General features: G+C 56.0%; 1 protein-coding gene across 13 annotated transcripts in view; it reads right to left on the reverse strand.

The window, feature by feature from the left end:
* Ssh1 (slingshot protein phosphatase 1) overlaps positions 1-13,542 on the reverse strand; it is a 61,945-nt gene that overhangs the window by 4,630 nt on the left and 43,773 nt on the right. For 6 of the 13 annotated variants that reach the window (XM_048784992.1, XM_048784993.1, XM_048784994.1 and 3 more), the window contains 4 exons: positions 11,929-12,075; positions 10,459-10,659; positions 8,135-8,702; positions 11-5,853 (listed from right to left, as the gene is read on the reverse strand). In XM_048784992.1, coding sequence (XP_048640949.1) covers positions 4,669-5,853; positions 8,135-8,702; positions 10,459-10,659; positions 11,929-12,075 — 2,101 coding nt within the window. In that variant the 3' untranslated portion in view covers positions 11-4,668. Of the gene's footprint in view, positions 1-10; positions 5,854-8,134; positions 8,703-10,458; positions 10,660-11,928; positions 12,076-13,542 lie in introns of those variants that run through there. The other 7 variants (XR_007341249.1, XR_007341244.1, XR_007341246.1 and 4 more) reach the window with 7 other exon arrangements.

Below are 13,542 nucleotides of genomic sequence, written 5' to 3' on the forward strand. Positions count from 1 at the left end.
AGTCATCAGGCATTTATAAAGAAAAAGTTTATTTTCATCACAAGAAGCACACAGACTATATATAATACACACCAACGGAAGTAAAAAAAAGTGCATTATGCATATTCTACTGCAAATTCACAGTACAAAAGATACTGCCTTTAAATATATAATATAAAAAAACAAGAAGAAAAACAATTAAAAAATCATTGATATAACACAACACACAGGAACCCACCAGCAGCTTCTGAAATACCAAAGACTAACTCTCCCGGTGGTGTCCCAGTGGGGGACCTGTACCTACATTTTGTTGCAAAAGAGTTTAGGACACTAAGAGAGGAAAGCCAGGGTGGCCAGGCGGTAGTCACACCTCTATGAGACAAGGGCACAGCTGTGATGGGGATGGCCGAGGGGCTGGGGTCTGGAGCTTGGCCTGTGCCGCTCCCCAGCTGGCCACAAACCAAACTGTGTTCTTTCGTGGGCTCCTGAGGGACGCACCCATGGCCGAGGCTGGCCTGGCCCCCGGAACCACAGGTGCTGTTTCTAGCAAGGCTCCCTGGAGTAGCTGTGGACACACCACGTCCAACTGCACAGCGGAGTCAACACGAGAATGGCCTAGGACAGCTCGTGTCCCACACCAACCACCACTGATGAGACAAATACCCAGTCACCAAAGATGAGAGCGCAACAGTCTCCATAAATACACAGTATTTGTAAACTAGGATTAAGGCACTCGATTGTAGAACAATGACCACGGCGTAGGGAGGGGAGGGAGCAGCCATCTTCTCATGCAGCAGGACCCTGGCCAGGACAGCGGCCCATGGGGAGTCTATTAGACGCCTGTGTTGGAGGGCGGGGCTGTGGCACCTATTGCAAGACAAGCACAGGGCAGGGACATGTGCATGGGCCCAGGGCAGCGCTGGGCAGCATCACGTCACAATGGTCCAGATGACTCCTCTGTAGCTTGGGTGACATGGCAGATGTGTGGATGAGATATGACGCACATGGTTGGATTCATCTGTATGTGCTCAGGTATGTATGAACGCACACGCCACACACCATGCATGTCCAGATACCGCAGAGGGGACCCCTTCCCCAGGCACTCAGGGCAGAGCAGGCAAGAGCAGAGCCAGTGGCTAGGTGTGGAGTGAAGCAGCCACCTACACGTGGCCTGTGTCCTCGGCAGCTAACTAGGGAGTAGGACCAGACAGGCGAGGCTGCCCTGAGCTGCCCAGGCATCCTTCCTGATCTACTTAGCACTTCTGCCAGAGGGGAAGAGGTGGCCCTTGGAGAGTTTTGTGTGTTTGAGGGGAGCCCCATTAAGTGGCCATTCAACCAGCAGGGTTGGGTGAACTGAATTCTGGGACCGAGAATTCCTGGAAACAGAAAGCAATGCCTGGGGCTGGGGTTCAGTTGGTAGAGTGTTCGCCTCCCATGCACCAGGCCGTGGGTTCAATCCCCAGCACCACCAAAAGCAATGCTTTTCTTTTAGGGTATCTTGGGGAAGTTTTTTAGTATGATCTTAACTAAGTCATGTAGCATTTGTGCTCACTAGGGAGGAAGGGTCCCCAGGGATCGGGGTATTCACCAACCTTCCAGGATGGGCCTGGGGACAGAGTGCAGGGCAGGGTTGCTCTGCAGGTCTGTCCAACCTCAGCTCTCTCCGGAGGCATCCTCTGGGCTTGCAGGGTGGGGGAGGACTTCAGAACTCACTGGAATGTTCTTGAGCTGGAGAAAGCAGGTATGGGGGGAGGGGCTTGCACAGGGCAGCCACCTGTGTGCTTCTGGGGAGTGTCACCTGCATGAAGGGGCAAGGTGGGGGCAGGGGAAAGGGCCTGCCAGCAGCAGTGAGCTGTCCACAGTCCAGAGGTTGGCAGGTCCCCAGCTGAGAACAAGGAGGCAAGGAAGGCAGAGAGTGAAACCTTTCTCATGGGAAGTTCAAGCAGCCAGGGCTTGTTGTAGAAGACCCTGCAGTGGCTGGAAGAGACAGAAATGGACCTGGGCCGGGCCAGATCCCAGTCAGAGGAGGGAAGAACTGGAGATTCTTCTCGACCAGCACCACCTCTGTGCCTCGTGAAACCTGATAATCCAGGCAAACCTGCACCAGCACAGGACGGGCTGAAGCACACCCCAACTGTGGCACGGTGCGCATGAAGGCCATGTGGCGGGGGATGCGGCCCCATGGGGATATTTCCCTTTTCCCTTAGTTCACACAGGCATTCAAGGAAAATGACCATCACCAAAATCACTTGCCTAGCGCCAATCTCTGGCCAAGCTCACGGAGCAGGAGCACACTTTCTTTGCTGAGACAGTGTAAATGTCATTGTCAAGGTGCCTCTGATCTGGCAGAATGCTTTTGTCTTGTTAATGTAACACGGGGGTGTAGCTCAGTTGGTAGAATTCTTGCCTCACATGCACAAGGCTGTGGGTTCAATCCCCAGCACCACAAAACAAACCAACTACGACGACAATTAAAAAAAAACAAAAACAAAAACAGTCGTCTTGGCCTCTAAGAAAACTTTTCCTCCTTCTCTCCAGGATGGATGTAAACCAAGAAATCAAGAATGCTTCCCCCCATTGCCCTGATGACCTAATATGCTGGCTGTGGTTCCACAACAAATGGGCAAGTTTGCCAGAAGCCAAAGACCCCCTTGTATCTGTAATCTTCCCCACCCCCCACTCTTTAGCTGGTCAAAAGAAAAATTATGGCTTTCAAAATTTAAGTTTTCAAAAACATATCACTATCCTCTACGGAGGTGATAAAAAAACCAACAAAAGCCTATCATCACCAAATCTAAAGAATTATGTTGACACAAAACTTGATCTACTGCGTGAAATTGGATGTGGCAAAACATTGAACTTGGTATTTTTTTTTTATGCTTTTGTTGGCTGAGGATGAGGGGAAACCCCACATGGTTTCAAATGTAAGTGGATAATCACCTTTTTAAGTGACTTTAACTGACAGTAGTGGGCCGGGCGGGGGTGGGGGGAACCCTACAAAGTAAAACAGCAGACTGCAAAAAAAATCATGCAGTGGGAAGAGAGTCCCTGGAGAGGGTGTCTGCAGAACCCTGCGCCCCAGGTGGAGTAAGACCCGCCTGGACCCTGAACCCACCAGGTCTCCTCCAGCACAGCCGCTGTGGGGCCCAGTTCCCACCAACAGGAGATGGCGACTCACGCATCTGCTTTTGGGGCTGCCTGTCCCTGAAGGCTTTGGGTCTCACTGAGCTAATCCAGATGATCCTGCCGAGGGCAAGATGGAACTGCGGGAAGCTTCCGTGATCCCTCCACCACACACTCCTCCATCCTCCACGGGAGACCCTGGTGGGGGTGGGCTGTGAGGCCTGGGTACAGACGGGGGAGGTTTTGGCTTGAGGTGTCCAAGAGCCAGAGGAGGACTTCCAATTTGTCTTACTTTTTCCTACAGGGTCATGGGCTGCCTGGTTTCATCATATAAAACCAGGGTGGGCGACTTCTACGAAGGGTCTGGCGGTACCCACCCAGGGCTTCGGGGGCCACAGGTCCCTGCTACCATTAGTTTATTGTCTCACAACCCCTAGAGAATGTAAAAGCCCTTCTCAGCTGAGGGGGGCTGCACACCAGCCCCTGCCTCGCTCCCAAGCTGCTTCTCTCTCTTCAGGATGTCCCCGCATCTTCCTCGATCGGGGACCCAGCCCAGACCGGGTCACACGCCCTGCTGAGCTCACCTGATTCCTCGAGGCGCTGCCCAGAGAGGAGCCCAAGGAGACCTGGGCTGTCACTGCCTCTGCCAAGCCGCCGGAGAACTGGAAAGACAGGAAGCAGTTCTCCCCACAGGAAGTGGCGACTGGAGACACCGCTGTTCCCTGTCCTTCCCCAGTCGCATTCCTCTCAGAGAAGCTGCAGCGAGTAGCTCCTGGAGCAGGACCCAGGAGAGGTCTCTGCCCCCGAAATCCCTTCCCTTTCCAAACATTGGAAAATGGGACCCAACAACCCTGAGGGGTGGGCTCCTGGGAGGATCCACCTCCTAGAACCGCAGCCCCAGCACTACCCCAACCCGACCACGCCCAGTTCAGCAGCAGGAACAGAGAAGCAGCGGTCTGGGGTCCTCGTCCCTGAAACAGGGGCGCTGTGGGTATTGCACACGTTTCCCCCAACTGACCCCAGTGCCGACCCAATGCCTGTCAGCCGCACCAGAGCCAGGGCGGGTGGCGCTCTTGGGGTCCCCACCAAAGGAAGCCAATCTCCCTGGAAACCCCTTTCTGACAGCAGCATTCCCTGGGATGAGCCCTGGGAATCATCGTATTTAAAAAACAAAAAGCACAGCGAGAACAGAGGTAGGACTAGGCTGCCATCGCAAGTGTCTTTGAGGGTGGGATGAGCTGGGAACGTGGGCCACAGGGACGGTGGCGTCACCATGACTCCTCTTTTGCATGTTGCCATAAAACATTTTGGATGTGTGCATATCTGAACGTGCTCTTCTTGATTCGGTACTCTTCTCAGAGCCGGGCCTTGGGGACAGAGTTCCGCGTCTCTGACAAATCCCCGTACCCGGCACCTCCCCTTCCTTCCTGTGCTGCCGTGTCTCCTCCTCTCCATGGCAAGAGCGGGAGGCTCAGGTGACTTGGGTTCTTTACAAGTCAAGATGTAAGAGGCGGGTCAAAACCCACGGGGGACAAGGGAGGGATCGCATGACGAGTCTGCCGTGGGTCAGCTTCTGCTCACCCAGGAGGGGCTGTTCAAGTTTCCTGGGGCGCATTTCCCTGATGGCTTGGAGGCCGGGTTCCTGGGGACGGCCTGGGGGTCGGCGAGGGTGGAGGCGTCCGCCTCGCTGGACAGGTCCTCTGTGGAGAAGTCGAGGCTCCCGAGCTTGGCAAGAGAGTGGGAGCGCTTGAGGGGGGACGACACGGTGAGGCCGGCCAGCCGCAGCCGCGTCTCGATCTCCTGCGTCCGCTGCTTCACCAGCCCTGGCTTCCCGCGGACACTGTGGATGCTGTCACTGCTGGAGCTGCGGGTCATGTTGGAGCTGAGGGACGAGGAGGTGGGGGTGTGGCAGATGGTCCTCAGGAAGTCTCTGGAGAAGGTGCTGGAATGGTCCAGGCGGCAGGGGAGGGGTGGGGGGCTCTTCAGCGAGGCTCCTTCCACGGATTGGGGGGCGGCTTCTGGCTTCTCGTCACCCCCCGCGTGGCCAGGCAGAGCTGGGGGCCCAGGGTCCTGCGGGGCGGCGGGCTCCTGGCTCTCCTCGGGTATGCTGGCCTCCAGCCGGCCGGGGGCGCTATCTGCGGGCAGACTCTTCAGCCTCTCCAGCTCCTTGGTGTGCTTGCGGACCAGGCCGGCCTTCTGCAGCTGGATGATGGATTCCTGGTGCTGCATCAAGTAGCTGTTGGTCGTGGGCTTCTCGGATTCGCTACTGAACAGAAGCCTCAGGTCCTTCGCAGGCTTGGGATCTTTCTTGGGTGACAGTTCTTCCTTCACCACTTCCATGTTGGGAGGGTTCTTATCACAGTGAGAATTCTTCAACAGGAGGGACTTTGGCAGGACTCTGGGGGTCTCTCTAGAAGGTTCTGAAATGCTACCTGTTAGCTCCGGAGCAGCTGCGGCTCCAGAGCTGCTGGCATCAGGTCTTCTGGAACCTGCTGGTGGTAGGAAGGAGGACGCGTCAGCCACGCCAGAGGCCGGCTTCTCCAGACCTCGGGACCTGCTGGACATGTGGGCAGCAGGCGAGGATGTGAGGTGGGGCAGGAAGTCTGGCTGGGTGCAGATGGCGGGAGCACCTGGGTCCTCACACCACTCCCCGAAGGCCTCGGGAGCTCCGCTGGCTGCAGGGTACATGCAATCAGCACAGGATTTATAGGATGGCTTCACTTTGTTCAGGATCCCAAACATAGCATCGTGCTGCAAGGGGACAAGAACACTGTGAGACGGAGCACCGTCAACCAGGGAGCAGACACAGGAGGAGGGCAGGCAATGTGCAGGGGCAGACCTGGAGGGGCACCCCTCACTGCAGTCAGTGGAAACAAGAACTCCTGGAACCCACCTGACTGTGACGACGCAGGTCAGAGAAACCTCAGAGACAGAACCAAGACCCAGAAGCTGAGGCCCAATACCTGGGCGTGGGTCGCACGGCCAGGAGGGTTGAGGCAGGGCCTCTGGAACCTCCCTTCTCACCTGCACAGGGTGCCTCTTGGACAGGCTGCAGTGTCCCGGGGAAGTAAGGCACCTACCCTGCTCAGTGCCAGCTCACGGCACTGAGAACGAAGTGAAATAGCGAGTCGGCTGCAGAAGCAGAGCCGGGGGTCTTCCCCTTGCAGAAATAATTTGCATTTGGGGAGCACGCAGCCCCTAGATGGAGCCCTTCCTGTCCAGCCCAGCTAAAGGAACGGCACTAGTCACGGTCTCCACAAGAGAGGGGGCAAAGGGCGAAGACAGCGTTTGGAGACCCCAACCCAGACCTAGACACAGGTGCCTCCAGGCCCGGCCAGACCCACAGAAGACGCCGTTCACACTGTTTCCCAGGGAAACCCTCTGCTATCCGGAGTCTTCTGCCAGGTGGGGCCACCCTTCACCCCCTCAAGTGCCAAAGGACTGACTAGTCGGGAGTTGTTCTTCTGGGCTGAGGTGGAGGCAGGGAGATGCAGGGCAGGCGAGGGGACCAGTACACTGCCCCGCAAGGTTCTGGAATGGTCTGAAATGAAGCCTTCCAGGCCGAGGGCTGGAGGAGGTGCTCACGGGAGGAGGGCTTCTCCCTGAACCTCCAGAGCTGCGCAGACTCGGTTTCCCAAGACAGGAAGTCCTGGTGGCCCAGCACTGGAGGAGGCCCAGCCCTGCCCTGGAGGCTGCAGGGGATGTGCGGTGGGCATGGGAGCGGGCCCTCTTAGAGGACGTCTCTCTGCCAGGAACCCTGGGTCGGCTTCTGGGTCCACCAGTCGACCCTCAGTCTGACAATCTCAGGGACCCTCACCATAACGAGGCCTAATTCTTGAACCAGAATTTTCTCTCAAGCTCTAACCAAAGGGCTCCCATGTTCTTTCTTCTCATATCTGCAAGGAAATCTACTGTGGAGGGCTGGGATCAGGTGTGAGGGCACCTTTCAGAGTCAATGGGGCACAGGGTGGGCTCAGCAGGTGTGCAGGGGCCAGTATTGCCACATGAAGTCCCTCCCCTGGCTCCCTGCACAGCTGCTCCCCTCCGTCACACCACAGCCTGTCGTCGGCATGCTGACCGCCTGCGGCACGCCTCGCCACATCCCTATGTGTTCACTCTCCACTCGCCCCGCTGAGCTGCAGGTGCGCGGGGGCCACATGAGTGCGCCCTACCCCAGGCTGGCGAGGCACCATGGTAAGTGGGGGTCAGACACGGGAATGAATGCTCGTCTCGGGGTTCTGGAGGTCCTGTTTCCTAGGTGATGTCACATTCACCATCTACCCTCCCAGCTAAGCCCCTCCCCTTCTTGGGCCAGTGACTTAGCACCATGCGAGCCGACTGGTGGCACCACTGTCCTGCAGAGTGGTCCCATGCCACCTGTCTTGATGGGTGTTTCCTCTCAGAGGGGAGTCGTGAGTGTGGGGGGACCTGGAATCCTACCTGGTTGGGGGTAAGTTTTTTGATTTGGAGTTTGCCAACTGCACCCTTCCACTAAGCCAGTCCCCACTCCTGGGCTGCTGCCCGCTGAGGGTGCAGGGAGACGGGGGCGGAATCAGGGGGGACCTGAGTGAGACACGGGCAGAGGTCCACCGTGTTCCACACCATCCACCAAGTACCACAGCCGTGGAGACAGTGGCGCTCGTGTCACGCACTGGGACATGAACTGAATATCAGACGCCTGAAGATGTCAGGCACATTTAAAGGGGGTGACGGTGTTGTGGCTCTGCTACACACGAGAGCACTTAGCAATGATGACACCTCGGGAACTTGTTTCAAAACAGTCCCGAGGGAGGAGGTGTGGGAGGGTGAGGCGACAGGAGAAGAGCTCTGCCTCAGCTCCTGTGAAGTGGGCGACAGGTTGTTTTACATTTTACGAAAGGAAAAAGAACCTGAGTTGGCGGCCCTGCTCCAGGTGCCAATAAGGTGCCTGGGGCAAAGACAGCTGCAGGGGTGCAGGTTGTTCCCCAAGGACCCAGAGTCACTTGGCCGGTCACGCTGCCTCCCCGCAGCCCAGAGTCACCGCCCCGCCTACCTCCAAGTCCTGGGGGCAGCTCCTCTTGCTGTTGTTGTTGTTGAGGTTGCCGCGCTCCAGGAGGCCCCGCTCAGGCTGGACCGAGGGCCGCCCCCACCTCCCTGCGCCCGGGCCCTCTTCCCTCTCCATCTCCTCCACCTGGGGCAAGGGGCCACTCCGGGCTTTGGGGCTCCCAAACTCTAGTTTCTTCTTCACATCCTTCTCGCAGAGTCCAGCGCCATCCTGGGGGTGTCTGGTGGGCTTGTGGGCCTCGGCGGGCGAGGCCTCTTCCTCCAACAGAGCGTCCCTCTCGAGATCCTCCAGGTGCACCACGCTGCCGGCGTCCTCAGGAGGGGGAGGCAGGAGGGGGTCTGAGAGCCTCCGGAAACAGCAGGGGAGAGCGGGCCCTCCTGGGGCCCGGCTTCCTTGGAGCCCGAGCTGGGCAGCATTGTCCAAGCAGGGCAGCGGGACATCAGGAGTGCCATCCAGGGTCTCCGTCAGGAAGTCGCTGGGCTCTGGAGGGTCTTCGGAAGGCGGCTGGAGGCTGCTGTCTGCCTGCTGGCCCCACAGCTTGTTGTGCCGCTGTTTGCTGCGAGGAGAGAGAGCAGAGCAAGGTGAGCGCGGGGGACAGCACCCAGAGGTCCTGACAGGGGATGGTGGGCACAGTCCAAGGTCAGCGGGGTGCCGGGCTGGCTCTGCCTGGCTTAGGTCATGCCTCTCGCTATCATTGTCAAGATGTGCGAGGACCCTGAGTCACCATGGCTGCACTGGAAGCTGCACACGCATGTGCCTGTACCAGGGGATGGCGGACATGCCAAGGTGGCCTGAATGGTAACTGACCTGGTGTTTGGTCCCTGCTCACCGTGTGAGCGTAATCGTGCCACTTAGGATTCTCTGTGGCAGGAGAACACTCCCCCTCCCACCCACACTGCAAGGACATCAAGGGGGTCAGGGCAGAAAGTACTGGAGCTCAACTGACCGACAGAACTACGTCCACAGGAAACACATGAAAATGACTGGAAAGGTCCTAGAAAATCGTGGATATCTGCGCAGGTCAAAGATCACAGGACGATTTCTAACGCTTGAAGAGAACCCTAAACCCTGCCACCCGACCATCTGGAGTGTCCCACTCCGCTGTGTCGGCCATGCCCCTGGCCCTGCAGTCACCACCCCCATCTGCTCCCGTAGCTCCTGTCACCTCACAAGACTCAAATGCCACACCCAGTAAACACGGCGCTGTCCTCCCCAGCCCCTGCCACCAGGACCCCAGCTTTTCTCTTCAGACCTGACCACTCGGGGCCACTTACAAATGGGCTTCTGTAGTATAGGGTGCTTGCTTGTGACTGGCCTGTCTCTCTCAGCATGATGCCCCAAGGTCCAACAGACTGTAGTAGGTGCCAGAATTTCTTTCTTTCTTTTCTTTTTTTTTCTTTTTGAGACAGCTCTTGTGGCTTTGTGCAGTGGCAGCTTCGTAGCCAAAGAGGTTTCTCTGAGGTGTGCTCATTGCTAACTGAGTGAGGCCTTGCTGTGGTATCCAGGCTGCCCTTGAACTCCTGGGCTCCAAGGACCTGTCCGCTTGGCCTCCAGTACTGGGATCACAGAAAGCCCTTTCCTGGTGGCGTCTGCCACCTCACCCAGCTACCCTTGCCTTCCACTGTAAGACAGAGAGATGTTCCACGTACTTATACACTCTCCAGCTGAAGACCCCCGTTCTGTCCCGACCTTTTGGCCACCGTGGATAATGCTGGTGCCCTGAGGGTAGAAATCTCCAAGTCTTTCAGTCCTTCTGTGATCTGCTGGACCTATAGTGACTCCGCTTTTCATTTTCTAAGGGATGACCACAGCCTGTGGCAGCGACATTCAGGTGGGATTAGCTCTTAGCTCAGACGAGGGTGCTGAGGCCCAGGGAGATTGACCAGCCTCCCTGATCACCCAGCTGGCCGGTGGTGGAACCTGGCCAGTCACTGGGGCTGTCCTGGGGTTGCCTTGCTGGGAGACTGGCTCGCAGGCCTTGGCACAAAGCAGGTGCTCAGGAAACAGGACAGGCACATGCCCACCACGCAGCAGGCCGGGCCCTGGATGGGAAGTTAGGCCCCATTCCCTCCAGCAGCAAAACAAGCTTTGTGTGCGCGCCAACAAAGCCAAAACAGACCCCTCCTGGAAACTACTCATCAAATCCCAAACAATGGCGTTTCTCTCAAGCCAGCTCCCCCTGCGAGGCAGACTGACAGCTGCGGAAGCCGCTGGCCAACGGGAGAACTCTGGGACGCAGAGCAGGCTGGCCAGCGTGGCCACAGGGCGCTGTGCTCAGTCTGCCCTGCCCTTGCTCTCCAGGGGGCACCCACCTTGCGTCCAGGATGCCTTCATACTCAGACAGCTGCCTCATGAAGCCTGCATTGGGCCGTGTGACGCTTCGCTTTTGCTTCACGTAGTTGTAGGCTTTCTCCAGGGGCCAGCCGAACTCCTTCATGGCATAGGCGATGACGGTGGACGCCGAGCGGCTGACCCCCATTTTGCAATGGACCAGGCACTTGGAGTGGTTCCGCCTGCAGGGAAGGGAGTGGTGTGAGCAAAGTACTGGAGTCTTTAGCAACTGCCTTCTCTGGGCTTTACCCACTGAATTTTTAAGCCCCAAAGTTGTCTCGTGGCACAAATCCTGTTGGAATGTCGGGGAGCAGATTCCATACGCCCTCTAAGGGAAATAACTCGGCTGCAAAACCAACTAGCACACAGGAGGAAGTCAGGGTCAACTGGCCCTGGCCTGCTGCGGGACAGCTCCAAAAGCAGCTGCTTTCAGACATAAAGTGGATCCTGCAGTCACTGGGACAGGCTGGACACCGAAAGCCCTTTCCTGGGAAGGACTGGGCAGCTAAGCAGATGGCCACACAAGCCACTCAGCTGCTCCCGCAAACGCAGACAGTGAATGAGCTGCTGTAGAAAACGGGGTCAGCCAAGCGGAACTGCACGGGGAGAGTGAGATGCTCGCCGGACACAGGCCCAGGGGCAAGAAGAACCGGGCTCGGCCAACACAGAGATGGGCCGACCTGCCGCGGGCCAGGAAGCAGCTCAGGCCCAGGTGCGGCTGAGTGACAGCTACAGAAGGGCCAGGAACTGGGACGCTCTACACATCACCTTGGAGAACACCGGGGGACACCTGGCTGTAGGGGCCGAACTCATCAGTCCAGAAGGCGACCCCGGGGGAGCAGGTGCTGTTTCCTGTACCCCAGGCTTAAAGAGAGCGAGGATTTGGTAAGGACGGACGTGCAGCTCTGGCTGGAGGGGTACGAGGGAAGGGGGAGCTTCCCTGATAGCATCTCCAAGGGGGAGCCCTCTCTGTTGTGGACTTCGGTAAGACAGCTGTTCTGCAGGGGAATAAGGCGGGGACAGAAGGAGGGTGGGAACATGGTGGGAACCCTGTCTGGGGCAGCGGGCCGGCACCCCTGTCGCCTGTGCTAGGCACACAGGAATACCTTACTTGGGGAGTCACACAGAGCCCTGAGGGCACCCTCCCCAGCTCTTCGCCCCCAGGGGAAGCTTCCACATGCACTTGGTGCTGAGTCCTTGCCTAGAACACCACAGACGACAACAGGGTCATGCCACCAGGACAGAAGGAGTTTGCCAGAGAGCCACCCAAAGGAGACGAGCACCCGCTGTCCCCTCTGGTGCCTGGGGTTCTGCAGCCAACACCAAAAGTCCCCGGGACAAGAAGGAGTCCTCAGCCAGCAGCCTCGCAGCCTGCCCAGCACCCCCCAGCCCCCCCCAGCCACCGCCCTCTGCGGAGCCACGCCCCCTCGGACCAGGCCCCGCCCACTTACTTGGCTTTGTTTATAAAGTGATATGCTTCGTTCCAGTGGGCAAGGAGGTCCGTGGTCTCCTCGTCGTACACTCGGATGTTATGATATGCAAACAAGCCAGGGAAAAAATTGTCTATTTCTCGAGTGACATTTAAAATGTAGTCAACCCTGCAGTGAGACAGATAGACAAAAAGTGGAGGATGAGAAGGAGGGACCACGAAAATAAAGCAACACAACACCAGCAGAGAAAAAGAAATACACATGAGGTACATGCTCCTGGTGGGACGTCTGCTTTTCCTTGATATTGAATTTCTGTCAGGTGCACTGGCACTTGCCTGCAATCCCCAAGATTCAGGAGGCTGAGGCAGGAGGATGGCAAGTTCAAGGCCAGCCTGGGCAACTCAGTGAGACCCTGTCTCAAAATAGAAAAGGGTGGGGGTATAGCTCAGTGGTAGGGTGCCTTGTGTTCAATCACCAGCACTGGGAATTTTTTTTTTGTATTTCCTGTACAAAATGAGAATGTATTATACATATACACACAAAACCAAAAAGTACCTTGATTAGAAAGGTCTTATAAAAAAGAAAACTCAGTTTGAAGCATTGAAGCATTGCTTAGCAATCTTAACTATGGAAAGTAAACATGTCTCTTAAATACATTTCTAAATTCCTTAAAGTTTCAAAATTTATAACTATCAGTAGTATACAGTGGCATTAAAAAAACAATCTCCCAACAATCTACAGTCTTAAATAGTTAAAAAGCAGAATAAAACCATCCATTATTTAAGTTCTTGGGAACAGTCTTAAAGCCTTTTGAAACAAGGCAAGATATAAATAAATAAGAATCTGAGGAGTCTGCTGACCCAGATTCTGTAGTTCTCTAACCTAATCAGTATTTTCACTTCTAGAAGACCAAAATAACTTCGGGAGTTAGAAAACATCTCAAATCAGTTTCTTAAGTGAATACTTATCATGCACTCGAAGAGCTTTAAGAGTCATCTATTGATTCCCAGCAAGACAGAAGCATAGAGTCCCAGCCCACATTTGAAGAATACTCTGTTGAAAGAACCCATCTTAACCAGTAGTTCTAAAGATATATTTTAAGATTTGTTTAGTCTTGGTTTTCAAATGTGGTAATTTAAGAATGCCATCATGTCAGACCCAGAGAATGGTGATTTTGTGGCTGTGTTGTTGTTGTCGTTGTTTTTAAAGTGCAGACATGTGTTCTTGAAGGTCTAGGTTTAAACATTTTTCACTCTTATTGCTGAGCATTCTCAGAGACCCTGGCTACTGAGCTGCAAGATTCCCACCAGGCCCAGAGGTGTAACCTCCAACAGAACCAGGAATGGGCCAGGTGTCAGGGCTGCTGAGTGGCCTGACAGCCCACAGAGATGTGCGGCCCTGCAAGAAGCAGCAGCAGCTCCGCAGGGCGGCGGGGCGGGGTGAGTCCAGGGCCTGTCGGGTCTAGGCTCTCGGACGTGCCACCGGAGTGTGATTTAGGAGGCTGCTCGTGACCCACACAATCACAGACTCCACAAGATCTCAGATCCATGAATTATTCAGAACATGGCATTTTGAAGCACATCTGTTTAGCTATGCAAATCAGCCCCTCCAGCCACTTCAGAGACCAGGGTGCAG

The sequence above is a fragment of the Marmota marmota genome, unplaced genomic scaffold, assembly GCF_001458135.2.
Source record: "Marmota marmota marmota unplaced genomic scaffold, marMar, whole genome shotgun sequence".
NCBI classification, from domain to species: Eukaryota; Metazoa; Chordata; class Mammalia; order Rodentia; family Sciuridae; genus Marmota; species Marmota marmota.